The 24,724-nt window shown below is 46.7% G+C and overlaps 1 protein-coding gene across 3 annotated transcripts; it reads left to right on the forward strand.

Annotated features, from left to right (window-relative positions):
- The first annotated feature begins 408 nt into the window (after window positions 1–408).
- LOC127054443 (pre-mRNA-processing factor 39-like) lies at window positions 409–24,590 on the forward strand. 3 transcript variants are annotated; one of them, XM_050960623.1, is made up of 14 exons: window positions 410–556; window positions 4,152–4,462; window positions 5,923–6,048; window positions 8,445–8,563; window positions 8,952–9,119; window positions 11,038–11,302; window positions 12,171–12,278; window positions 13,771–13,935; window positions 15,012–15,138; window positions 16,563–16,831; window positions 18,301–18,485; window positions 19,997–20,071; window positions 21,719–21,863; window positions 23,977–24,590. In XM_050960623.1, exons 1-14 carry the CDS (start codon window positions 445–447, stop codon window positions 24,037–24,039), a joined length of 2,238 nt encoding a protein of 745 aa, XP_050816580.1. In that variant the 5' UTR covers window positions 410–444; the 3' UTR covers window positions 24,040–24,590. The 3 variants fall into 3 exon arrangements, with proteins under 3 accessions (XP_050816582.1, XP_050816580.1, XP_050816581.1); XM_050960624.1 differs by having other exon boundaries at window positions 411–556; window positions 11,038–11,227; XM_050960625.1 differs by lacking the exons at window positions 21,719–21,863; window positions 23,977–24,590 and adding an exon at window positions 20,525–20,609 and having other exon boundaries at window positions 409–556.
- The last annotated feature ends 134 nt before the right edge of the window (window positions 24,591–24,724 follow it).

The following is a 24,724-nucleotide window of genomic DNA, read 5'->3' on the forward strand; positions in this document are numbered from 1 at the left end:
CAGGCCTCTATGGTTCTCCTTTGTCTTAAAACTTGAGCTGGTGCCATGGGACTCTGGTTGGCACTTTACCCTTTTTTCCTCCCCCTCCATGGCACAGAAATGCCAGCTGAGAGGAATCCCTCTGGCCCCTCCTTCTCAAGGCCTCTGCTCAGCTGAAAAGCCTCTTTGCCGTTCTAGCTCCTCTTCCACCAGCTCTCTATGGTTCTGCCATATAGCGCAGAACCCAGAAGGGGTTAGGGAGTCGCTCAGCTCCTCGTCCGCCAGGTCTCTATGTTCTCAGGGGGAGTCCAGAGCCGGTGATGGGGCCGCTCTAGCCTGTTTCCCGCTACTCTCGCTGGTTTCCTGTGCTACGCCTGCGGCCTACCCATCCCCATCCGGGTCCTTGTGACGGGCGCATGCGCACTGCTGGCTCAGTTGGTGGCGCTGTAGTAGCTGGTCGACAAGATGGCGGCTGAGGGACTGGAGGCGGCGGGCAGCACAAGCTGTGGCGGAGCCGGGACCGAGAGGGCCCTTGGCGGGGGAAACGAGGGCGGCGAGAGCAGCCTGGACATTGGCGGTGAGAGCGGGAAAGGGGGGCTGGGAGAGGTCCCCGGCCAGGTTGCTCTCCGGGGTGGGGGAGAAACGCGGGCTCCCCGGGGCGGGGGGAAGGAGTTCCTTTGCACGGTGACCCTGGGGCGTGGGAGGAATGACCCGGCTGGGGGGGATCCCCTTGGCGTGCAGGGAGAACTGGAAGAGAGATGGTCCCCGGGGACTCTCCCAGGAGGGAGGTGGAAGGAGGGACACTTTCGAGAAGAGCGAGTGTCCCCCCCCCCCGGGGACAGAGGGAAGAGGAGGGTCAGGAGTCTGACTGGCGGGGGATTCTCCCTGGGCGGTGATGGGGTCTCTCGGCGGCTAGGGGAGAGAAGTGCTCCGAGAGGAGAGCGCCTCTTGTGTATTGGAGGAGGAGGGATTCTTCCAGGGGATTCCCCATGGAAATTAGCCCTGGGATAGGACCTTGGTAGAGAGAACTGCTGGAACTGAGGAAGAACACCTCTCTGCAGTGGGACCCATGGTCTTGCTGATAAGAGGGGAAGTGGTTCAGAGGAGAGGAGAAAGGGTAAGGTGCTTCGTGGGCTGAGGAGGGGCGCCCCAAAAGGGATGCCTGTATTGGGATGATTTCTGATGTATGGCCGTCTCTGGGGAGGTGGAGGGTTTGGTAGTTCGTCTCTGGACACTTATCTCTTGCTGGTCCACCTCTGTCAGCCGGATTAGTCTGAACTGTTAACTTGCTATGGGATAAATTTGTCGGCAGTGTGGCTACACAGCAGGGAAACTAGAGTTGGTTTGTTTCTGGGTTGCATGTAAATAGTGGACCTGTGTATTGTTCTGTTGGAGGCCATGGGACTGATTCGTTCACCTTCTTTGTCTGATATTATGAAATGGCAATGCTTAATGGTTAGAAACTCCTGGGTTCTATTCCTGGCTCTGGGGAGGATCTAGGAGAGAGAGCAGGGGAAGCCAGGATCCCTGAATTCTATTCTCAGCTCTGGGATGGGGAGTGAATCCTAGTAGTGAGTGCAGGAAATTGGGAGCCTGGTCTCTTGAGTTCTACTCCTAGATCTCTCCTACCTCCATTTGTGGTGTAGAGCATATTGTTTCACTTTTGTGTCTCTTTCCCCACTGTCTGTCACAGTGCAGTCGATTTTTGCCCTCTGGGGCACCTTTTGCAGTATTCACACAAAATTTTTTAATTCTGGACTGATGACCCAGACAGTGACATGCACTAAATTTAAGGCAGAGGGGTCTAGGTTTTCGTGCAGATTCTTTACTTGCGAGTAGTTTTTTTCTTCCTGCCATGGTCTGCCTGGAAATTAATTGCTTAGTTTATAAAGTGTATTCTAAGTGGGAAAGACTCATTAGCTAGCTTTGCTGACATAGATGGACTTCAGCAAAGATATTTGGTGGGATACTTGCAGGAAGATGACTCACTTTCTAAACTGCTGTATTATATTGAGTACTTACTGGAGCAGGGGCATTTGACATCTTTGGTGCTTTATCACAGAGCAAAAGCTTGCCTCTTAAAAATGTAACCCATTTAGGTTCTACCTTACTCACAGGTGTGGGGATAGGCTCAAAACTTTAAAATTAGTTACTATTCAGAGGGCTGTGTGACCCATGTTTGAGTTTAGTCCATTTCCCAGAGAGTCCAGGGACTGCATGAACCATGGAGACTGAACATGTTTGGAGCTAGTGCCTCTGTGTAAGGGCTGAAGTATGTTGATAGGGTGAGGCAGCTTGTCCTGCTACAGCCCCTGGTGACACCTGATCTGTGGAGAATTGGAGAACTTAGGCTGTGTCTTTGCTACAGACTTCTGCTGGCATAGCTCTGTTGATCAGGGGTTATGAAGAGATGCAGTCCCCAAAGGATCTGGCTGCAGATGGCAGAACTCCTATACTGGCAAAATGCTGCTTTTACTTGTGTAGGGTAGTGGTTTTTGTTTGGGGATTTGAAATAAGCTAGACCATAACAGTGCAGCTTTGCTGGCCTAAGCTGCATCCACACTAGGAGCCCTTTGTTGGCATAGTATACTGGGAAAATGTTCCTAGGGCCTTAGTCTCCAGGTTTGTCAAGCTAGCACCTTTCACTGGAACTAATTTTGCAACAAAATGTAGGAAAAGCTAATTGGAAAAATTAGGATCCTAGGAGTTGCCAAACTGTTTCAGAGCAGTGACTAGTCCAGTATTATGTCTCTGATACTGATCATGACCAGCTGTTTCAGAGGAAGATGCAAACCAAACTGCTTTCTATACAATTTCTTGCATCTTCACCATGCTACTCATAACCTTCCTCATCCATCCTCCCCTTCTGTATAACACTGTAGGTATACATTCCTAGGGTAGGAATGTTGGACAGGTGGAACTCAAGAAACCTGAATTCAGTTCCTCCTGCAGTCACAAATTCGTGTGATCTAGAGCAAGTCACTTAATAGAACCTGTTCCTAAGTAAAATGGGAATAATTAGTTTCTTACTTCACATAGGTGTTGTGAAAGATAAAAAGCTCTCATTAATGATTGAGATGCTTAGATACCATTGTGATGAGGACCATATAAGTACATAGAACTCTTGTGTCCCCACCTCATAATCTTACCCACCCATCCTTAGTCTAATGCTCTGGGGAATAGCTGTTTCTTTCTTAACCACATTATTTGCTCCTGTATCGGTACAAATAAGAGAGTGAAGTAGTTTTTAACACCAAAGAAATGTTACATTCCTTCCCAGTTTACTCAAGAGCTATAGTTTGCATGTTAATTTTCTTTCCAAAATATTGCTGCCTTGTAAGGTGTGTGTTAATTGCAGAATGACTCTCCTTTCCAGTAATCCGTGTTGTGAAGTTAATGATGAAGAAAATATGCCAGATCATTTTGGAGTCTGCCTTCTCATCTCTGTCTTCCCAAATGTAGGATTGCTTTCTGCAATATATTCTCCAGGGCTTCGACCATTCAGTTTCAGTGGCTCAAGCAATGAGGCTTTTACCACTGATTCTTTTACAGTCTGATATTTCTCCTCATTAGGAGATGATTCTAGATATTCAGGTATATAGCCTGAAGTTTTTGCTTTGTTCAGTTCTGTCCTGATTTTCCTATTTAGATCCCTTTGGGCCCTCTTTAGTCCTTCTCACATAAGACAACTGCTGACTGCCTCAGATGAGAAAGAAACTTACCCTGTGGGCAGGTTATTACATAATTGTCCGCTGCAGGGGTTTCTTGCATCTCCCCCTCAATCATCCTGTAGTGTTTGGAGACAGGATATCAGTCTAGGTCTGGTCTGGTTCTTACTTCGGTGTTTACACCTCTCAGAACTATTAGATTATCAGATATCATGGGAATGGACATGGTATAGCTATATGAACCGAAACAAGATTGAGGAGGCTTGTCTTGTTTTTATTTTATCTGCTCCAAGATAAAAGCAGAATTAAAGGGGCACACACCTTGGCTTCTGTTCTTTACCCAGTATGTTGACACGTACTGGGTAATGAATGTATGTCAGGGAATGTTGACACAACAATATAGTATTTCACTGGTGCATATGCTTAAAAGATGGTAATCATTGGCAGCAAGATAGAGAAACCCAAGATAGATCCCTCACCTCCTCACTGATCTTGATGCTGTAGGTCCCAACCAAGACTTGCTTCCAGACCCGCCAAGTGACATTATCGGTAAGCAGGAAGACGCCAAAGCAGTGCAAGGGTGCAATGGAGTTAACGCTGAAGCCAGCGTGTCAAGGCTCAAGGACCCCTATGCAAGTGAAGAGAACTGTCAATATCCTGCCCCCGAGGAACACGCAGCAGTGGCTACCCCTGTGGCAACGGAAGAAGCCTCCCTCTCATACCCTCTGGAGTTTGAGAAGTACTGGAAAGCAGCTCATGAGAATCCTCATGACTTCACGGCATGGACCGAACTGCTGCAGTATGTGGAACAAGAGGTAGGGAGTGAATTCTCTTGGTGCAAATAGCAAAATTAACAGTGGCGCAGGTGCCACCAGCTTGTGAAATTTATAATTCTACAAAAAGGTAGCAACTCCTTTAATTTAAAAAAAAGGAATGAGTTGTCTAATAGTTAGAGAGAGTCCTGTGTGGAGAGGATTCTGGGATCTGTTTCCAGCTTTGGGAGAAGAGTCGGGTCCAATGGTTAAAATAGTGTGGAAGGTGGGAGTAAGGACTGCTGTATTATATTCCCAGTTTTCAGAGGGGAGTGAGATTGAATGGTTAGCACAGCAGATAACTGAGGGACAGGACTCCTAAGTTCTGTTCCCAGCTCTGCCACTAACTTTTGTGACAGTTCACCTATCTGTGTCTCTTTTCCCATTTGTAAGATGAGTCACTTACGTGCAGTGCCTATTGCTTCACCCTAATTACAAACCATCTTAAGGTCTGACAAATTCAGCCATGCGACAAACAGATGCCACTTCTTTGAAGTCTCTGATATTGCACCTGGTTTGTCAAGGGCTAGATTTGTTCTAGTGCCTTTGATTAATTTTAATGGGCTAATTCTTAAATAGGTATTGCGAGTTTCAGTACTAATTAGTGAGAGATTTAATGCAAGGCCCTCGCAGATCTTCAGATGAAAGATCCAATTGCCACCTGAAAGAGCATTATATACGAGATACTTTGGAAGAGCCTAAGACTCACTGCAAATTGATGGAGTTTCCCTTTGAAAGTGGTGTGGCAACATAGTATTTAGACACCCACAGCTTATTATATTGTAGACCCATATTAGAGTTTGTCAAGTGCTAAGTAAGAGCAACATGTTCTTGTTTTGACTGAAAGTTTTCAAACTGTTTTTCAATGGAAATTGGGGTTTTGATTAAATGAAACTTTTTGATAAAGGTGTCTGCTGTCTATGGAAATTATTTTTTTTGTCCCCCCAAAAAAACAACAATGCACAACCCCCAAAATCACCAACCCTGCTTGAAAACCAGAAACCTTTCAGCTGAAAACACAAGTATTTAATTTCTGAAGTGCACCTGCAGTACTCATGGAAGTTGTAGTTCAGAGATGGACAATATCTTCCGTGATTCACCGCATTAATGCATCGGCCATGATGCACACACAGTGTCCCCTCACAAAGAGGGGGAGACTCCAGCGCGTCGTGGGAATTGTAGTCTGACTAAGGGAGCCCATCCCATGGAGGAGAATGGGAGCATGGGACATCTGAATTACAACTCCCATGAGGTACCACAGTGATATTTCAGAATTGAAACACTTCAATTTTCAGCCAAAGCATGATATTTTATATATGTGTGTGTGTGTGGGGACCCTTGTTTTCCTACTAGTTCTATTTGTAAGGCTGCTTAGGGGCAGGCAAAGTTTGGTTTCCAGCTCTCCCAGTTCCAGGGCTCTTCACACATGCTCATTCCCCTCCTGCTGCCCTCTCTCTGTGCAGAATCACATCTTTGCAGCACGAAAAGCCTTTGACGCATTTTTTGCTCGCTACCCGTACTGCTACGGCTACTGGAAGAAGTATGCGGACATGGAGAGGCGCTTTGATTTCAGCAAGGAGACAGAGGAGGTAGGAGGGAGACTTATTTGGCATTTCTTTGTGCTGTGCTACAGCAGCCCTTCCAAGGTTGATTACTCCAGTGGCTAACTCCTTGTTGAATGGACCCAGTGCGATAGGGCCAGGAGTTCCTCACAAAGCCTGTGCAAAAGGTCCCCCTTGGTGTCTGTCACAGGTGACTCGGTAATTATATAGCAGGAATGCATTGTTTCAGCCAATAAGCAATTTGAGAGCTCATGGAGGATGGGTGAAGTCCTGGAGGATTGATGAAGGGCAAACATAGCACCTATCTTTAAAAAGGGAGAAAAAGAGGACCTGTGGAATTATAGACCAATCAGCCTAGCTTTGATACTCGAAAAGATATTGGAACAAATAAAACAATCAGTTTATAAGCACCTAGAAGATAATAGGATGTTAAGTAACAGCCAACATGGATTCCTCAAGAACAAATTATGCCAAAACAAACTAATTTCCTTCTTTGACAAGGTAACTGGCCTAGTGGGTAGGAGAGGAATCGGCAGCTGTGATATGTCTGAACTTTAGTGAGACTTTTGACATATTCCTACATGATAGTTTCATAGGCAAACCAGAGGAAAATGCTCTACTAATATGGTGGGTGCATAACTGGCTGAAAGACTGTGTCTAGTTTTTGTTCTCAAAGAGTAGTTACAAATGGTTCCCTGTCAAACTGGGAGAGCATATCTAGTGGGGTCCTGCAATATCAGTCCTGGATCCAGTAGTATTCATTATTTCCGTTTATGATTTGGATGATGCAGTGGAGAGTATGTGTATAAAAATTTGTGAATGACACCAAGCTGGGAGGCGTTGCAAGCACTTTGGACAGGATTAGAATTCAAAATGGCCTTGACACATTGGAGAAGTGATCTGAAATCAATAGAATGAAATTCAAGAAAGGCAACTGTAAAGTACCACACTTAGTAAGGAAAAATCAAACGCACAACTATAACGTGGGGAATAACTGGTGAGGCAGAAAAAAACCTTGGGGTTATAGTGGATCACAAATCGAATATGAATCAATAGTGTGATGCTGTGGCAAAAATGGCAAATGTTCTGCGGTGTGTTAACAGGTATGATGTATATAAAATGCAGGAGGTAATTGTTCTGCTGTACTCAACACTTATGTGGCCTCAGCTGGGGTACCCTGACTGATTTTTAGCACCACATTTTAAAAAAAGATATGGCCAAAATGGAGAGAGTCCAGAGGAGAAAAACAAAAACAAGAGGTTTAGACAGACATGACTGAAAATAAAAAGTTAAAAATATTGAGCGTGTTTAGTCTAGAGAAAAAAAGACTGAGGAGAGACATAATCTTCAAATATGTACAAGATTGTTATAAAGAGGAGGGCAGTCAATAGTTTTCCATGTCTGCTGAGGATAGGACAAGAAGTAATTGATTTAGTTTGCAACGAGAGAGCGCTAGATATTAAGAAAAACTTTCTAACTGTAAAGATAGTTAAGCTCCGGAACAGAGTATGTAGGGAGGTTGTAGAATCTCCATCATTGGAGGTTTTTCAGAGCAGATGAGACAAACACCTGTCAGGGATGGTCGGTGGGGATGGCCTCCTGAATCCTGTCCAGTCCTATTTTTCTATGATTGCCTCCTTTGGTGTTGCGCTGGTTTCCCAGGAGTTGATGGCCAATGGGGTGCTTTTCCCTGGGACTGATCTGGCACACTTCCTGAATTAACTGCACCTCTAACCCTCATCTCCTCAAGGGCACCACACTTAGGTCTCAGGCCTCCAGCAGTCACTTTTCTCAGGGTGGAATACCACAATTCTCTCTCTCCAGACCAAGTCCTTAGGTGCAGACCCCTGCAATTTACTGTGATTCCCTCAGTGGGTCTGTCTTCGGTTATTTGCAGTTCTCAATGACAGAATTATCCTGTCACCAGCCAGTTTTCATAAGGCAGGGTGCCATTTATTCACAACAAAAGCTTATATGCATGTCTTGTTTACCAGGTGGTCACCCCTCTTCCATGTGGAGACCATGGTAGGTCTAAAATACTTTGGGTCTTCTCATGCAGTCTGATTCTGTTGGTAAACATCTCATGCCTGTCAGTTATTGAATGGTTTATGACCATATCTCAGGTCAGGGTTGTTATTTTGTGCTGCTTCAAGGCCATTGTCTGCTAAGGCCTCTGATCCAGGTCAGAGCAGTTTCTGTGCTTTTTTTCCCCCAAGAGATTGAATCTTCAAAAGACTTTACCTGCTTTGTTTCAGTATTAGGAATTTCAGCTAGGAATGTAATTGCTAATGATCACATACAGCACCTATGAAATCCGTCTAATAGTCTTTGAATATACTATAGCATCTTTCACATGGGTCAGATGGGAGGGAGCATTATGAAGCTTTTTGTTGCAGTCATTGTCAGGACTTTTTGCTCTGCAGGTGTTTGAACGAGGGCTGCAGTCCATCCCCCTCAGCATGGACCTCTGGATCCATTACATTTCTTATCTACAGACCACCTTAGATATGAACCTTCCTGAATCCATACAGAAGATCCACAGGTACAGAACCAGAGCATCAAAACCACAGGACAACACTGTGAAAGGCATTAGGGGAGACCAATATTGGCTGGGTCAGTGAGCTACTAGAAGATCCAGGGATCTTGCTTTCTTTGGGGTGGATGTTTGTATTGCTGTGGTGACTAGAGGTCAACCAAGATCTGTGCCCCATAATGCTGTGTACTGTACAGATATGTAGGGAGAGAGTGTCTTTGCCCCCAAAAATGCACATAGCTTAAATAGACAAGACAAAGGGTGGAGAGGAAACAGAGCGGAAGCAACCTGCCCATGAGATGAGAATAAAACTCAGGTCTCCTGAGTGCCAGTCCAGTGCCCCACCCTTTAGATCACGCTGCTTTTCTTGTTAATGGATGTTCTTTCTCCCTTACAGTGTGTTTGAGTCAGCTGTAGCTGCTGCAGGAATGGACTTCCGCTCAGACAAACTGTGGGAGATGTACGTGGAGTGGGAGAAAGAACAAGGTGACCTGAAGGCTATCACAGGAATTTATGACCGAGTGCTCGCCACACCAACCCAGCTGTACAGCCACCACTGGGAAAAGTAAGTCTCATTCAGGATGAAACAAGTCCCTGGGTCCCAACAACAACTGCCACAATTTGGCAGTGATGATTCCCTATTGGTGGTCTTTGCAGAGAGACTAAGCGTTGACTTGGAGTAGGTCATCTAAACTGACCATCCCTCTTTCCCTAGAGGGGATGTTTTTGCAGGATAGCGTAGGAGAAACTTGTATTGCATTGCTTGTACTCTATCTGAACATAGAAATTAGGCTTAATAAAGGAGTGACCGGTTGAAATTGTCTGCTCAGTGTTATACAGGAGGTCAGGCTTCAAAAGAAAGCATAAAAGCCCCGGATTAGCAGACATGGAATAATCTGGTCCCCACCTTTAGGCCTCTCCTGATGTCTAATAGTTAGAAATTGGTTTAACGCATGAAGCCTGAGGTTTAATATTCCTTCCACAGTATTTATTGTCCTTAGTTATTACAACTCTGGATTTTCTTGCTATCCATGTAAGTATCCATTCTCTATTTTAATGTGATGGAGTTTTTGGCCTATTCTGTAGATCGAGAACTACCCTTTTTATGGCTCAGTGTGGAACTTCCTACTGAGGTTAAATTCACACAAAAAAATTTCTCTTTTGCAACATGTAAATCATCCCAGATTTTCTGGGACAGCCTCCTCCACGTCCTTCTCCCAAGTTGCCCAGTTCCTAGCTGTAGAAGTTGATGGTCGTCATTTTTTTGTAAGGCAGATTTTTATCCCTTCCTGCAGCATCTGAGTGCCTCACAATCTTTTAATGGCCTCATAATTCGTGCCCCCCCAAAGTGAGGTAGGGTGGTGCTGTTATCCCATCCTACAGATGGGGAGCTGAGAGACTAAGTGACTTGCCCAGATTCACACAGGAAGTCTGAGGGAACAGACAATTGAACCCAGTGTCCTAACCGCTGGACAATCCTTCTTCTCAACCCACTTGCTGCCAATTTGAGTAGTTGAGCTGTGGAACTCTGTGGGAGGACAATGGAGGCAGAGAGGTTACTAAGTCTGGGGAAAGGATTAAACACGCTTAGTGATTCTCCATCCTCCAGGCATGAGCTAATTGCTCACTGGATCAGAGAGGGAGGTGGGGAGTGTAGGTTGTCACATGTATGTACCCATGCAGTGTCGTATCAAACTGTTATGCATTAAGGAGGATTTTCCTCTGGAGCACCCCACGTGGTTTACTCTGAGCAAGACACACATCGTCCATCTGGTCTGATACAGCGGACACTGGGCTGCTCTGATACAACTGGAGGTGAAGACGAGAGATGCAAGATGGCTCAGTGGTTAGGGTGCTAGCCTGGGACTGGGAGACCTGGTTCAGTTCCCAGCTCTGCCACTAGGGTACACGTACCTGAGCTAGCTAGATCAGAGCTAGCTTGAGTAACAGTAGTGAAGCTCTGGCAGCGTGGGCTAGTCCCACCCACCTGGGATCCTGGGTGCATACTCAGGTGGCCACCAACCCATGCTTCTGTGACTTCACAGTTATTGTTACTTGAGTTGGCTTTGATCTAGCTGGATCACCTGATTGCAGTGTAGACTTCTTAATCTCTCTCTGCCTGAGTTCCCTATCTGTAACATAGGGATAATAGCACTGTCCTACTTCACAGGAGTTTTGCACAGATAAATCCATTAAAAATGGTGAGGTGCTGTGATACTGTGGTAATGGCCTAAGAAAAATGACACAAAAATTGGTGCAGATGCCTCCAAATTAGCTTACAGTATAAAAGAAGATGGCTGAGTGGGACTCCACTTCAGGCAGACGTGACCTGATTTGGGTACAGCTGTTCCTCTCTTTTTAACTCTCCTGAGCAGTTTGAATGAGTTTAAATGAGTTGAATGGGTTTAAAAGGCCTCTTCACTCTGACTTGAGTGAGCTTTGGTATCCATCATCAGCTGTTGTTCCTTCCTCCTATGCCTCAGGTTCAAGGAGCATGTGATGAGCAACTCTCCCAAAGACATCCTGTCTGCAGAGGAGCTGCTCTGGTTGCAATCCAAGATCACCACAGACACAGTACAGAAAAGTGTGGAGACAGAGGCGGAGGAGGTGCCACCTGGGGAAGACCTGCCTCCGGGGGTGGAAGTGAAACCAGAAACAGGAGCGGATGCCCAGGTACCACGCTTCTCAGCCTCCTACCCAAATGATGCAGACTTTGACAGTTATTCTGAGCTGACATCTGCTGTCAGGGTGGGTATTGTTGTTTATTATTTGTGTTATGGTAGCACAGAGAGGCCCAGACCAGTGTTGGGGGTGGGGCCTATTCTGCAGGGTGCTGGACAAACGCTTAGTGAAAGAGTCCCTGCCCATTTCCTTCCCCCAAAAAGAAGTTAGAATCTAAATAGAGAAAGGGTAGAGGGTGAAATGGAGGCAAAGACAGGAGAAGGGACTTTTCCAGAGTGTCACAGCGGTAAATGACAGCCAGGCATAGTAATCCAGTCTATCCTGATGCCCAGTCCAGTGCACTATTCACTCTTGAATAGACCTGGAGAGATTACTGCAGACTTGACTATTCTTCCCCCATCGAGATCCCGCTCTCTGCTGCATTGCATCTTACAGCCTGCCCACTGCAATCTGAGATTTCCTCCATTTTTGTATACATAGTCCTGCGCAGTTTTCACTTTGGAGTGTTTTCCCATCCTGGAGAACTGCAGGAATTGGTGGTAGTGACCTCAGCGTGGATTGCCAGTGTGAGCCATTGCCTTTGTACCCCAGCATGGTGGAAAGGATTAAGATGTGAAACATATATCCTTGTTACTAAAGATGCCCTGGCAGTTCTTGTCAAAGACACCATGTGATCCTCCCTCTCCTGGCCATATTCCAACATATTCCAGTTATGTGCTGGCTCCCTGAAATTCCCCCCCTTCCAATTTAATTTGAATTAAGGAGTCTACTTCACTGACTGTCTTAAAGTGTTAGGCAGCGTGGCTGTGTTCCACCTTGGGGCAGCCATGTTTAGTGATCCTTTCACACACGACTTCTTAAGCTCTAAATGAGATGGAAGATGCTATAGAAACATAAGGTTATCACCATCTCTTTGCTCTGGTTCCTCTTCCAGAGAGACCTGGACCAGGGCAAGATCCGGGAGCTTGTTATCTCCATCCGGCAGCAAGTGTACACCCAGAACGAGGCAGAAGTCAGCAAGCGCTGGAACTTTGAGGAAGGGGTAGGTAACCATGGACTCAGCTGTAGGCAAGGCTCCACGGCATGGACTAGGTGCTTAGCAGCATCCACTGTCTGAGCTGATACCCTAGTCCCTATGTGCAGAAGCCTCAAATTCTGTTTAGTGAAGTGGATATAACGTGCATTGTTTTGGCAGGAATTCACAGACGTTCTTGTGGATTCTCTGTTTCTCACAGGCCATCTCTTATGGAGAGATAGAAAGCCAGAGGGGATGGCTCAGTGCTCTAAGTATTAGGTTAGACCAGGGGTGGGCAAACCTTTTGGGCCGAGGGCCACATCTGGTTGGGGAAATGGTATGCAGAGCCGGGGCAGGGGGCTGGGATGTGGGAGGGAGTGCAGTGTGCAGGAAGGGGCTCAGGGCAAGGGATTGGGGCAGAGGAGGGGACGGGGTCTATGAGGGGGCTCAGGGAAAGGGGTTGAGGTGCAGGAGGAGTGCAGAGTGCAGGAGGGGGCTCGGGGAGGGGTGCGGGGTGTGGCAGGGGGCTTAGGGCAGGGAGTTGGGGGGGCAAGGTGTAGGAAGGGTGTGGGCTCCAGCTCGGCCCCGCTTACCTAAAGCAGCTCCAGGATGACAGGGGCACGCACCGGGGCCAGGGCAGGCTCCCTGCATGCCTGCCCTATCCCCAACCCCGCACCGATCCAGGAAGCGCTCTGGGCCCTGGGGGAGGGGAGGGGAGAGGGTTCCACATGCGCTGCGCCTCCAGGTACCTCCCCCGAAGCTCCATTGGCTGCAGTTCCCCGTTCCTGGCCAGTGGGGACTGTGGGGGGTGGAGCCTGGAAGCAATGGCAGGAGCTCTCTGCCCCCTCCAACTGTCTGAGTGCGGCGCGGGGCCCACGGCACCACGGGGGGATATCCCGTGGGCCGGATCCAAAGCCCTGAGGGGCTGGATCCAACCCGCGGGCATAGTTTGCCCACCCCTGAGTTAGACATACCTAGAATTCCTCTAGTGGAATCACTCCTTCATCCTTCTGAAGTAGCAATGCTGAACATGGAGCTGTAGTGGAGGGCTGGTAGTCATGGGGCCTTAACCTGAGTTCCTGTCTTTACATAGACATAAGATTTCACAGCTCTGTTTGTAAGGGAGATATCTTGCCAAAATTTTCTTCCCTTGCTGCTGTGTGCTTGGGGTTTCCCATCTCATCCCCCCAAAGGTGGCTGCATTTGCTGCCTGGGTAGCATTTTGCAAACTATAGGGAGATAGATGAGAGATGTACCATTGTGGTGCCCTTCCATCAGCTCCTCCCTGGGTTGAATGCTGCTCTGAATGTCTGCTCTACAATGTAGTATCTTTATTGTAACAGCTAAGGATCCTAGTCAGGGCTCCATTGTACAAGGCACTACATGCAATGCCTGCCCCTGAGAACTCACTCTCTAGGTTAGCTCTCCTCCACCATCCTGTGCCTGCTTCCTCTGCAGCCCCCCTCCTATCTGTAATGTGCACCTCTGCTTATTCCTTCCCATCCCAAACATTTTGCAGATCAAGAGGCCATACTTTCATGTCAAGCCGCTGGAACGAGCACAGCTGAAGAACTGGCGTGACTATCTGGACTACGAGATCACCAATGGCTCCCACGAGCGCACCATTGTGCTTTTTGAGCGCTGCGTCATTGCCTGTGCCCTCTACGAGGAGTTCTGGATCAAGGTGAGCCCCTTCTCGCTTCCCCCTCCTCCCTGGGAGTTGCCCCGCATATCTGAATCCTGCTGACTTCACACTGAAGATGGGCGGTGTTCCTCCCCACACACTCCTCCATCTCTGCTCCTAAGGCAATTAAGAGGATGCTCTAAAAAATCTCCTCAGTGGCTATGTGTTGTCTTAGCCCTGGAAGATGGATCTGTTAGTTTACCGTATTTCCTCATTCACAGAAGGCAGGAAATAAGCCAAAGCCTCGTTGCAATCCCAAATGTTTAACAATGCCATGACTAGGAGAGTGGATTGGCTTTGGATGGAGGTAGCAGGCCTTGGGAGGATTTGTGTCTCTATTCTGCAGCTGATAAGAGCAAATTTTAACTTGAATACCCCTGCTGCTTTTTAAAAAAATGGCTGTGGGTAAAGGAGGGAGCATCTGCTAAATCCCCAGGGCACACTGGCCTACAGGGCTTAGCAAGCCCACCTCTTGGGACAGCACCTCAGAGCTAGAACAGAATAATTGGGTGCAGTCTCTTGTTTCACTGGTTTAAAGTAGACTGGCTTCGCCTTCTAGCACTTCGACAAGGTCTAGTAATTCTGCTCCCCTTTAGGCTTGGGCAGAGTCCCCTAGCTCTTGGACTAAGCCAGCAGCATCTTTTAGGGGTTGGGGTATTAAATGCCCCCTGGGAATCAGAGAGTTAATTCTGCACCAAGGTATGAGATCCCTCTCCCCACACTGGCTGCTGCCCACATTACTTGTGCAGTCAGCACGAGTTCAGGTGGTGCTCTCTTACGGATTTCCAAACATTTCATTTATTTTTTTTTTATTCTGCATGTATATTGTGGAGCAAAATTCTAACACCCTTCTTTTAAATTCCGTTGCTGCTTTTTATCTGCCCGTGTTTCCTACCTGCCTAAGAGGGTGCAGGAAATTCTGAAGAGAGGTGTGTTAAGCCCCTTAACGTGAGTGCACCATAACCTTCTCAATACAAGCTGATGTAGCAGACTTTCATACATTCTATGCCACAGGAAGTGGGCAACCTTAACGCATCCATGTCCTCTTTGTATCCCCCCAACTCCTTCTAATCTAGTACACGAAATACCTTGAGAACCACACTGTGGCTGGGGCCAGGAGTGTCTTCCAAAGAGCTTGTGGCTACCACCTCCCCAGGAAGCCCAACATCCACCTCCTGTGGGCTGCATTTGAAGAGAAGCAAGGTCAGAGGAAACTTATCCTATCTGCACCCCTCTGCTGATTTGCTGGCCTGAGAAGCCCTTGGTTAGCTGGAAGTTGACTTTACTAAGCAGTTCAATAGTGGGGGAGTTTCTCCTTGGCATTTCAGTAAGCCACCCAACCCTGTTTTTGTGTGTTCACAACCAGCCTGCTCAGTAACTCTTATTGAAAGATTTAGCCAAATCTTAAGGGGCAGACATGACTGATTCAGTACTGAACTCTAAATTAGCTCTTTATTTGCTAGTCTCTCCCAGAGTGCCAGCAGGCAATAGAATCTGAGAATGCTGGGCTAAGATTTTAAAAATTAGTGAGTTTTGAGTGCCCTGATGTGACACCTGATGTTTTCTTAGAGGTGGAGTGCTTAGCAATTTGAAAATTCAGGCTCCTTTAAGATGTCTCAAGTTGAGCAAAATCACTAGTCATTTCTGTCAATCTGGTCTCTGGCTCACTTTTCTGTAAACTCACATGTAAGTTGGGATAGTCCACCTGGGCACGTGTCTTCAAAACCCCAGCAGAGAAGAGCCACAAAAATTATTTGAGAGTTGGAAAAAATTATTTACAGAGACTTAAGGAGCTCAGTCTCTTTAGCTTATCAAAAAGATCAAGAAGTGATTTAATTATGGTGTATATAAGTACCTTCATGGGCAAGGGGAGAGAAATAATGGATACTTAAAGGGCTTTTTAGCCTAGTGGAGAAAGGCAGAACAAAACCCAGTGGCTGGAAGTTAAAGCCAGACCAGTTACAATTAGAAATAAGGCATGTTTTTGACAGGATGATTAATGATCAGAACTCCCTAGGGAAGTGTTGGATTCTCCATCTCTTCAGGTCTTCACATGAACACTGGATGTCTTCCTGGGAGATACTTCAGTCAATTATTAGTGTGTGTGCTCCACACAGGGGGGTACTGGTTGATTCTCCAGCCTGTATTATACAGGAGGTCAGACTAGATGATCTAATGGTCTCCTTTGGCCTTAATCTGTGAACTGCTGCCTAGTAAGAAACATACAGAAACCTAGGAGCTTCTTGGCCAGAAACCCTTTACTTTAGCTGTGTCCATGTGTATAAAATGTGTTTTTGTCTGATTTATATTGATTTCAATTGCAAATATTGGCCTGTACCATGTTTAAATTGCAAAGCCAAGACCATAATGTGTATCCGTGGTGGTGCGCTATCCCTTTCAGCCTTTACAGGCTTAAAGTTAGATGATTTGGAAAATGCCGCTAAACTCTTTAAGCCCCCTAGTGTAGTAAGTTCTTTCACTTTGAAATGAGTGAGACTCTCGGACAACAGATTTAAAGCAAAATAAATATAGCCTCTAAATTCACTGAACATCACATGTGCTTGCCATGCTGCCTGCCTTCACTGCCACTGTCACTTCTTTCTCTCTTCCCTCACACATCTGTGCAGGAGACCTGGAGGAGGCACGTCGCATTTTGAAGTCTTATGAGGAGTCCATCCCTGGGCTGGCTATGGTTCGGCTGCGGAGGGTGAGCCTGGAGCGGCGACATGGCAACCTGGAGGCAGCTGAGGCTCTGCTGCAGGAAGCCATACGAGACAATGAGGGGATGCCCCTGGCCTCATTCTATGCCATCAAGCTGGCCCGACAGGTGTTGAAAGTGCAGAAAAATCTAATAAAGGCTCGGAAGGTTCTCATGGAAGCACTAGAGAAAGACCCGGTGAGATTTTGGGAAGGGGAGGGTGACGTTCCCAAGAAGACAAATGCATTAGGGTTTCTTGGTGAAATAGTGTCTCTGTCGAGGAAACAGACGCTGTGGAAGACTGTTCTGCATATTTGCATATTTTTATTAGTATATTGATTACATCTAGGCTCCAGCTAAGACTGAGGGGGTGCTAGGCACTGCACACAGACCTTGACCAAGATTGGAGGGCCATCTTTCTGTGGTGCTGGGCACTGCACAGGCACCTGCTGAGAGAAAATCCCTGCCCCAGAGAGCTCACAGGCTAAGTAGTCAAGCTTAGGGAGGGGTGTCACATTGTCTAGAGTGACTCATGACTGTGAGTGCCAACCTCCAGGCAGACACTCCACACTAGTGGTGTTTTCTATTATTTAAATTTCACCAACCCAGTAACAAATGTGAACTCAGGAAGGATGCTACCAGAGGAGCACCCCCACCCCCACCCCACAACACAGGGCTAGGTGATCATTTTCAGAATTATAAAGTAAAACTTACATATTTTCTTATAGCATGGAAACCAGACATTGCAAGTGAGATTAATGAATGCAGCAATTTACAAGCATTTCGTGGAGTCTAAACACTAAATACATTCTTATAAGACTAATACCTGTTTTGAGCAAAACAAACATACAGGTGAACTGGTCTGGTCTCCAGCTATGAGTTTGTTGATTCTTAGCTTATGCCTGCAGCCTGGGCAGGAGCTGGCATCTGTGGTCTGCCAGTGTCACAAGGGGAACTGAGGCACTGAGAAAGAGAAGGATGTGCCTGTGGTGGCAGAGCAGTTAATAGTATCCAGGTGTCCTTACTCCCAGTGTTCCAGTCACTAAACCACATTTCTGCCTGACTCTTGGAGTGGCCCAGTCCAACGACTTCTAATATGAGAGCAGTCAGGCTGAGGCTTTATGGGATGTGGATGTAGTAAGCAAGGATCAAAGGGCAACAACCAACCATTAGCCATTTTGGCTTCTGTTAGTGACAGGGTCCTGGCTGAATTCCAGGTTAGACCAGTCCATTCTGCCTCTCTGTATCTACTTTCCTCCTCTTCTTCTCCCCTTCTCCCTCCCCCTCCCCCCCATCCCCAACACTCATACTTGCATCTGAGTGTGGGATTCTTTTGCTGCTTGTAATAAATTGGGGTGTGGTATTTTTGTGTGGGTCAACAGCTATTGCGCTCCAATACAGAGGCAGCTACATTTTAGTAAGGCAGGAGGGAGTCCCATAGGTAAACGATGAAGCACTTCAGGATGAAAGGAGCTGGAGAATTTTTTGAGTGCAGAAGAGACCTCTCCATAATTCCTGGAGCTGAGGGACATATATCCTTAATTCTAAGAATGAAGACTGAAGCAGGAAGATTTCAACAAGACTTCCCCGGTGCCTTCTGAACATATCTTTTCCACCTGGACCAAGCATCACATCTCTGATCTCTCCCTCTCCCCTATGTCACACAGGAAAATGCGAAGCTCTACACCAACCTCCTGGAGATAGAGTTCAGCGCCGATGTCCGGCAGAATGAAGGCAACACCATGAACTGCTTTGAGAGAGCCCTGAGCAGTGGCCTCCCTGAGGAGACCAAGATTGTCTTCTCACAGCGCAGAGTGGAGTTCCTTGAGGACTTTGGGTCCAGTATACACAGGTTAGAGAACACCATGTCTGCACGGGGCTGTTTCTGAGACCCTCACCTCTTGGGTACAAAAAGTCAGATAAAATAGTAACTTCTCACTTAACATGGTAGTTATGTTCTTGAAAAATGCGACTTTAAGCGAAACGATATTAAGCAAATCCAATTTCCCCATAAGAATTAATGTAAATAGGGGGGTTAAGTTCCAGGGAAATCTTTTGCCAGACAAAAGACACATACATATACAGTATAAGTTTTAAACAATTTAATACTGGACTCATCAATGATGATTTTGAAGCTTGGTTGAGGTGGTGAAGTCAGAGGGTGAAAGAAGGTAGATCGTCTGGCTGCTCCTCTTGCTGTTCTTTCCAAAATACTAGTGGGTGTTCAACCCTAGGCCCTGCCCCCACTCCACCCTTGCCTCACTCTTCCTGCCCCTGCACACACCCCTCCGACTGCATCATGTCCTTGCTCCTTCCCCTTCCCCGCCCAGCCTCCTGAATGTCGCAGGTGCGGGGGGGGTGGGGGAGGAGTTGCTGATCCGCAGGGCTGCCAGAGGGCGGGGGGCGTGGAGGGGAGCTGATGGGGGGCTGCTGGCCCACCCTGCTTCCAAGCCCCCACGGCCAAACAAGCAGACATTATGCAACTTTAAATGGGTATGTTCTCTAATAAATCAGTGACGTAACAACATTAACTGGGATGATGTTAAGTGAGGAGTTACTGTACCTAACTCTTGTTCAGTGCTTTTAATCAGTAGAGCCCAAAGCTGGCAGGTATAATTATCCCTGTTTTACATATGGGGAAACAGGCATAGATGGTGGAAGTGACTTGCCCAGGGTTACCCAAAAGGCCAGTGGTAGAGTTGGTAATAGAACCAAGGTCTCCTGCATTCCAGTCCAGAGTACTATCCACTAGGCCACACTGCCCCCTGTCCAGTGCCCACAGCGGGGAGTGTTCTTGGGGTTCTCCTTCTCTGGTGAAAGGTACCTGATTGATGGCTCTAGAGAAATAAGCCCTCTATTCTTACACCCAGAATCCTCTAGCCTGGAACTGACTTTGGGTTAATTGCATCCACAAACATCAGATCAGTCGCAGTGTGGCTAACGCCAGCCCCCTGCCCATGAATTACCACTAGGGATCGTAGTTGAGACTTGATAGCCTAATCTTTCATATCTGCCAACAGGGGAGACAATCATTCTTTCATAGGTTATAAATCTAGAAGGGACCACCAGTCGGACCAGCTGCTCAGCAGGCCTGCGGTGGTGGAATGAGTTCAGCAGGAGTAAAATACCCATTCTGCTGGGGGTAAAGACTTGGCTCAAGTGGTTGGAGTTTAGCATGCCACTTCTATTCCCACCTCTGCTAGGGAGCACCAGGGGCCAAACGAAGCTTGGGGCAAAACAAAGCACGTTCAAAGTTAGAGGCACAAAACTTTCTTCTCACCAGTGCAAACTTTGGTAAAAACACTGAAACACACACAGCAAGTTCTCCTGTTCTTAACCATCTGTCCCCTTCTGTCTTCCCAGCTTGCTGACAGCGTATGATGAACACCAGAAGTTCCTCAAACACCAGATGACCAGGAAAAGAGCCCCTGAAAATGGGTAAGGCACAGATGCTACCAGATTTGAAACAGTCTCTCATACATGGGGAAGTGTCATGAACAGAGAGGAGGGTCAGATATTATATAGGAAGAACTATCTCGGGGTGGCCAAACTTACTGACCCTCCGAGCCAAATATGACAATCTTCAGAAGTTTGAGCACCAGGGTATACCTCTTGGGGCTTCAGCCCCATTCTGGTTGAAGCGCCAAGCCCTGCCAAGTGCGCACCACAGCGCTGACGCCCCAAGAACCCCTCCCCGCTGGGCAGAAACCAGAGACGATGCTCCTCCCCGCAGCTCCCATCTGTTTGCTACTGCCTCTCCATATGGAGCTTACACCTGGGACCTGTGGGGAGGGGTTGCTGAGGGTAAGGAGGGCATGCCTGGGGTGTGGGACTCACGCTGTTGCGGGAGAGGAGGAAGAACCTTTAAATTGTGCCCCCAACTCTCCGCAGGCACCAGTTATCTTTGGCAGAAGCCCCTAGCCCCACCAGCCCAGGGCAAGCTCTCCCCCCAGCCTGGTAGGTGGAGAATGGGGGGGGGAAAGTGGGGGGCTCAGTGAGCCACACTTTAACTGTAAAAGAGCCGCGTGCGGCTCGCGAGGTACAGTTTGTCTAATTCAGGGATGGCCAGTCTTGAGGACTGGAGTAATAGAAATGGGATGAAATTTAATAGTACAAAGTACAAGGTTGTGAACGTAGAAACTAATTTCTGCTATAAGCTGGGTGTTCATCAGTTGGAGATGAGGAGGAAAAGATGTCAGTGTATTAGTCAATCACAGAATTACTGAGAGCAACCAACGTGATGCAGCCATGTAAAGGGCAAATGCAATACTATCAGGTGAGAGATTTACAGTAAAGATAGGGAAGTAGTAATGTCATTGGACAAGGCACTTATAAGACCTCATCTGGAATACTGTGTACAAGGCTGATCACCTGTGTTCAGGAAAGATGAATCCAAAGTGGAATGTGTGCAGAGAAGGGCTCCTAGGATGATGGGAATGAGAACCAGTCTTATGAGCAGAGACTGAAAGAACTGGGCTTGTGTAACATGGCAAAATGAAGGCTGAGAAGGGATCTGATGGCTCTCTATCAATGCACTGGGAGATAGACCTCAGGGAGGGAGAAGAGCTGTCGAGGTTAAAGGACAATGATGGCACAAGCACAAATGGAGATAAACTGGACAAGAATAAATTTAGGCTGGAAATTAGAAAGGTACTAACAATCAGAGGATTGATATTCTAGAACAGTCTCCCAGTAGAGGCAGTGAGGGCAAACCACCAAACTAATTAGAAGATGGACCTTGATAAGTTTATAAACAGGAATGTAACATGAGGTTGCCCGTGATAGCATGGATTGGATTTGACACACGAGGCTCCTTCCAGTCCTGATTGCTTTATGGTGCACCAGAGCTATCAGTATCTGATCTTGAATGCCATCCTGCTCAGTTAAGACTCCTGTTTGTCAATTGTTGTATGCTGACTAAGCAGCATTTTTGATGATTGACATCCTCACTGAAGTAATGCTCATCCCAGAGCCCAGACAAGGATGTGCTGTGTACCATACTAGGTTTCCTCTCTCTGATTCCAGACCCCTCTAGGTCCTGTGCTATGAACTGAGTTACTGATTGCATTTTAATTTTTTTCCCAGCTGCACTGACGAACCAGAAGACAAAAAGCTGAGAGCTGAGGACTCTCCTGGAATGGTCAACCCTACTGCAGGCATCCCACCACTGATGGGTACAGATCTGAGTGCCAGTCCAGCAGCCGCTTATAACTACAATACCTGGTATCAGGTCAGCAGTGTGGCACTAATGTGGTTTTCTGAGCCCTGTATGCTAATACATCTGGCAGGATTGAGATCAGTGTGTGACATGTTTCCATGTCCATTTCCTGTTATAGCAGAACAGCAGCTCTGCTATAGTTCAAGTTGCTTAACGGTTAAGATGATTGCTATAAAATCTGCAGGTTGATTCAGATTGTCTTGAACTTGCTGTGTCTGACAGGGATGTGAGGATAGGGTTAGAGGGTCAAATTTGTATGTTGAACAGTGGAGAGGTAGGCTGTGTTGCAGAGGTGCTGAGAGATTATTTAAAAAAACGAAACAAAAAGAGGAAATTAAATGCCTAAAAATGTCAAGGTTGCCTTAGTGATGTCTTGTGACCTTCCAGAATTTGGAGAATGGCTAAGTTTAAACCACAGAACACCAGGAAATGAAGAGTTAAGGTACATCCCGTCCTTCCCCACAAAGCAACCATAACTCTTTCCTCTTTGAGCAATGCTCTACCATGCCAATAACACCCATACTAGCACTCTCCCTTCAGAGATGCTACAGAGCACATGAGCACTGTAGGACCCAGTCTGACACCACCTTTTTGCTAAGGCAATCCTTGCATTTGGTCAAGTGTGGTGAACAAGAGGTACTTACACTCAAACACAACCTACTCCACGCAAACCACTTCAGACTTGCTCAGTGTTACCTCCCCTTCACTCTTGCCATGAGGATTCCTTCTGAGACATTGCCTTCATTTATCCCTCGCAAAGCCTTAGAGACCACAGACTACCAACAAAATCCCTATGGCAAAAGGACACCCTTGTGTACTTCTGTTGACACAACCTGCAGAACTGAGCACTGAAAAGAGGCATACTTAATCCCTCAAGGTACTGCGCACCTCTCATATCACAGTAACAGGTCTGCAAAGATGCTCCAATCAATCCCTTCACCATTCATTCAGCTACATCTAACACTGAACGCAGGTGGTGTGCATACAGATGAATGCTGGAATTTGGATCTCTGGAAAACACAATGGCACTTTCTCTTGGAACTTCCTTGTATCTACTTATTGTAAATTCATAGCTTTTAAGACAAGCAATGAAAATTGGATCTTCTAGTCTGACCACCTGTACAAACAAGCCAGAGAATTTCACCCAGTTACCTCTATATTGAGCCCAATAACTTGTGATTGACTAAAGCATCCAGTCTGGATTTGAAGACATGAAGAGATGGAAAATCCACCATATCTCTTTGTAATTTTATTCTTCACCACCGCCCTTACTGATCCATTCCTAGGAGCTATTGCCAGCTGCGGCGTAGTGGACAGAGTTAAGTTTGCATTGAAGAGGTAGTATGTGCCTTAGTTCTGTATTTTCTGGGTTTAAAAGGTTTTTGGTTAGTCACTTGCACATTCTGGAAGAGCATGAGGCAGTGCTGGGCAACCTGAACTGTGTGTTAACAAAGTTCTGAGGTCTTAAATAAAGAAGAGTGTGTGGTCTGGTGATCGGATCAAAGGGCTGGGGTTCAGGATTCCTGGGTTCTATTCCTAGCTTGGAGAGTTTTCTGGTGGCTAACAGAGGGACTGAGTGTTAGCCCTCCTGTGTTCTAGTCCCAGTTCTGGAAGGGGAATGAGCTTTTGTAGCTAGAACAGGAAGCCAGGGCTCTAAGGTTTTATTCCCACCTCTACCACTGACTCACTGACCTTGGGCAAGTTACTTGCCCTGTTCCCACCCATTTTATTTGCCTATGGGATTCACTCCACAACTATGCATTCTTAGCCTTCATAAGATGTAAACCTCCCTTCTCCAGCCCCAATAACTGATTGGTGCTACTGCATGATATGGGACTACATGAATCATTGGTCTGATCCAGCATGGCAGACTCTTCACTTTCTTATCCTCATCCAGTATTACTGTGAGCTGTTTAAGAGTGGTCACAGTGAACTCCAGAGGTGGATGAAGTGCTTCCTTTATGTATAGTGTTTGGATCCTTTGGGTTAAGGGTGCTATAGAGGTTTTAATTCTTTATGGTGGCCTCGCTGTCAAAGGAATTTCCTTAATGCTGGGGGAGAAGTTAGTCTCATGCTTCGCCCCACTCTGACAATAACTATGTCTTCTCTTCTGTTTCAAATGTAGAACTACGGTGTCTACGGGTATCAAAATCCATGGAACTACAGCCAATATTACTCTCAGAGCTGAAAGTGACACAGTGTGAGATGCATGACCAGTTCAAAAGATCAAGGAGTAGCTACTTTACACTTGCTTCCAAGAAAACAAGAAGTGAAAGGAAAGTGGCTGTTGACTCTCTTTGTAAGAGAGGGAAACTGAACTGCCTTGTTAAAAAGCCCCATTTCTCCTCTCATTGCAGTGAGCTGCCCTAACTCCTTTCTTAGCCCACATTATGAACCAGGTTAGATCATATCTAGCCTTCACCTCCAGTGGCAGCCACAGAGTGGTCACTGCCTCTTTGCACTGAACTGATCTCTTTTAGCTGGAAATGTCTAGGAATCCCTTCCTGTATACAGTGAACTCAAACTGGCCTCACTGCAGACACAAGGGGGATCCAAAAGCTGAACTCGTTTGGCAGCAGCAACAACAAAGGAACAATCCCTTATTGGAGCTCATAGAGCAGAACTTTTGTTTTTGTTTTTTTTAATTAACTTTATTGCAACAGTCACCCAGGGAAGGGTCATTTTGTAAACTTTTCCTGTACATTTCATGTGGTATAAATAAATGTGCAATTAATCAGACCTTGTTCTTCAGCGTAGCAGAGGATGGAGTTTTGGTCACTTTCACATGGATGTCATAGTATAGCTCCCTCTCTTGGCAAAAAGCATTGTGCTAATAGGACATTACACGGACACTTCTCCCTTCTCTGGATGAG

This window comes from Gopherus flavomarginatus, chromosome 6, assembly GCF_025201925.1.
Source record: "Gopherus flavomarginatus isolate rGopFla2 chromosome 6, rGopFla2.mat.asm, whole genome shotgun sequence".
In the NCBI taxonomy this organism is placed as follows: Eukaryota; Metazoa; Chordata; order Testudines; family Testudinidae; genus Gopherus; species Gopherus flavomarginatus.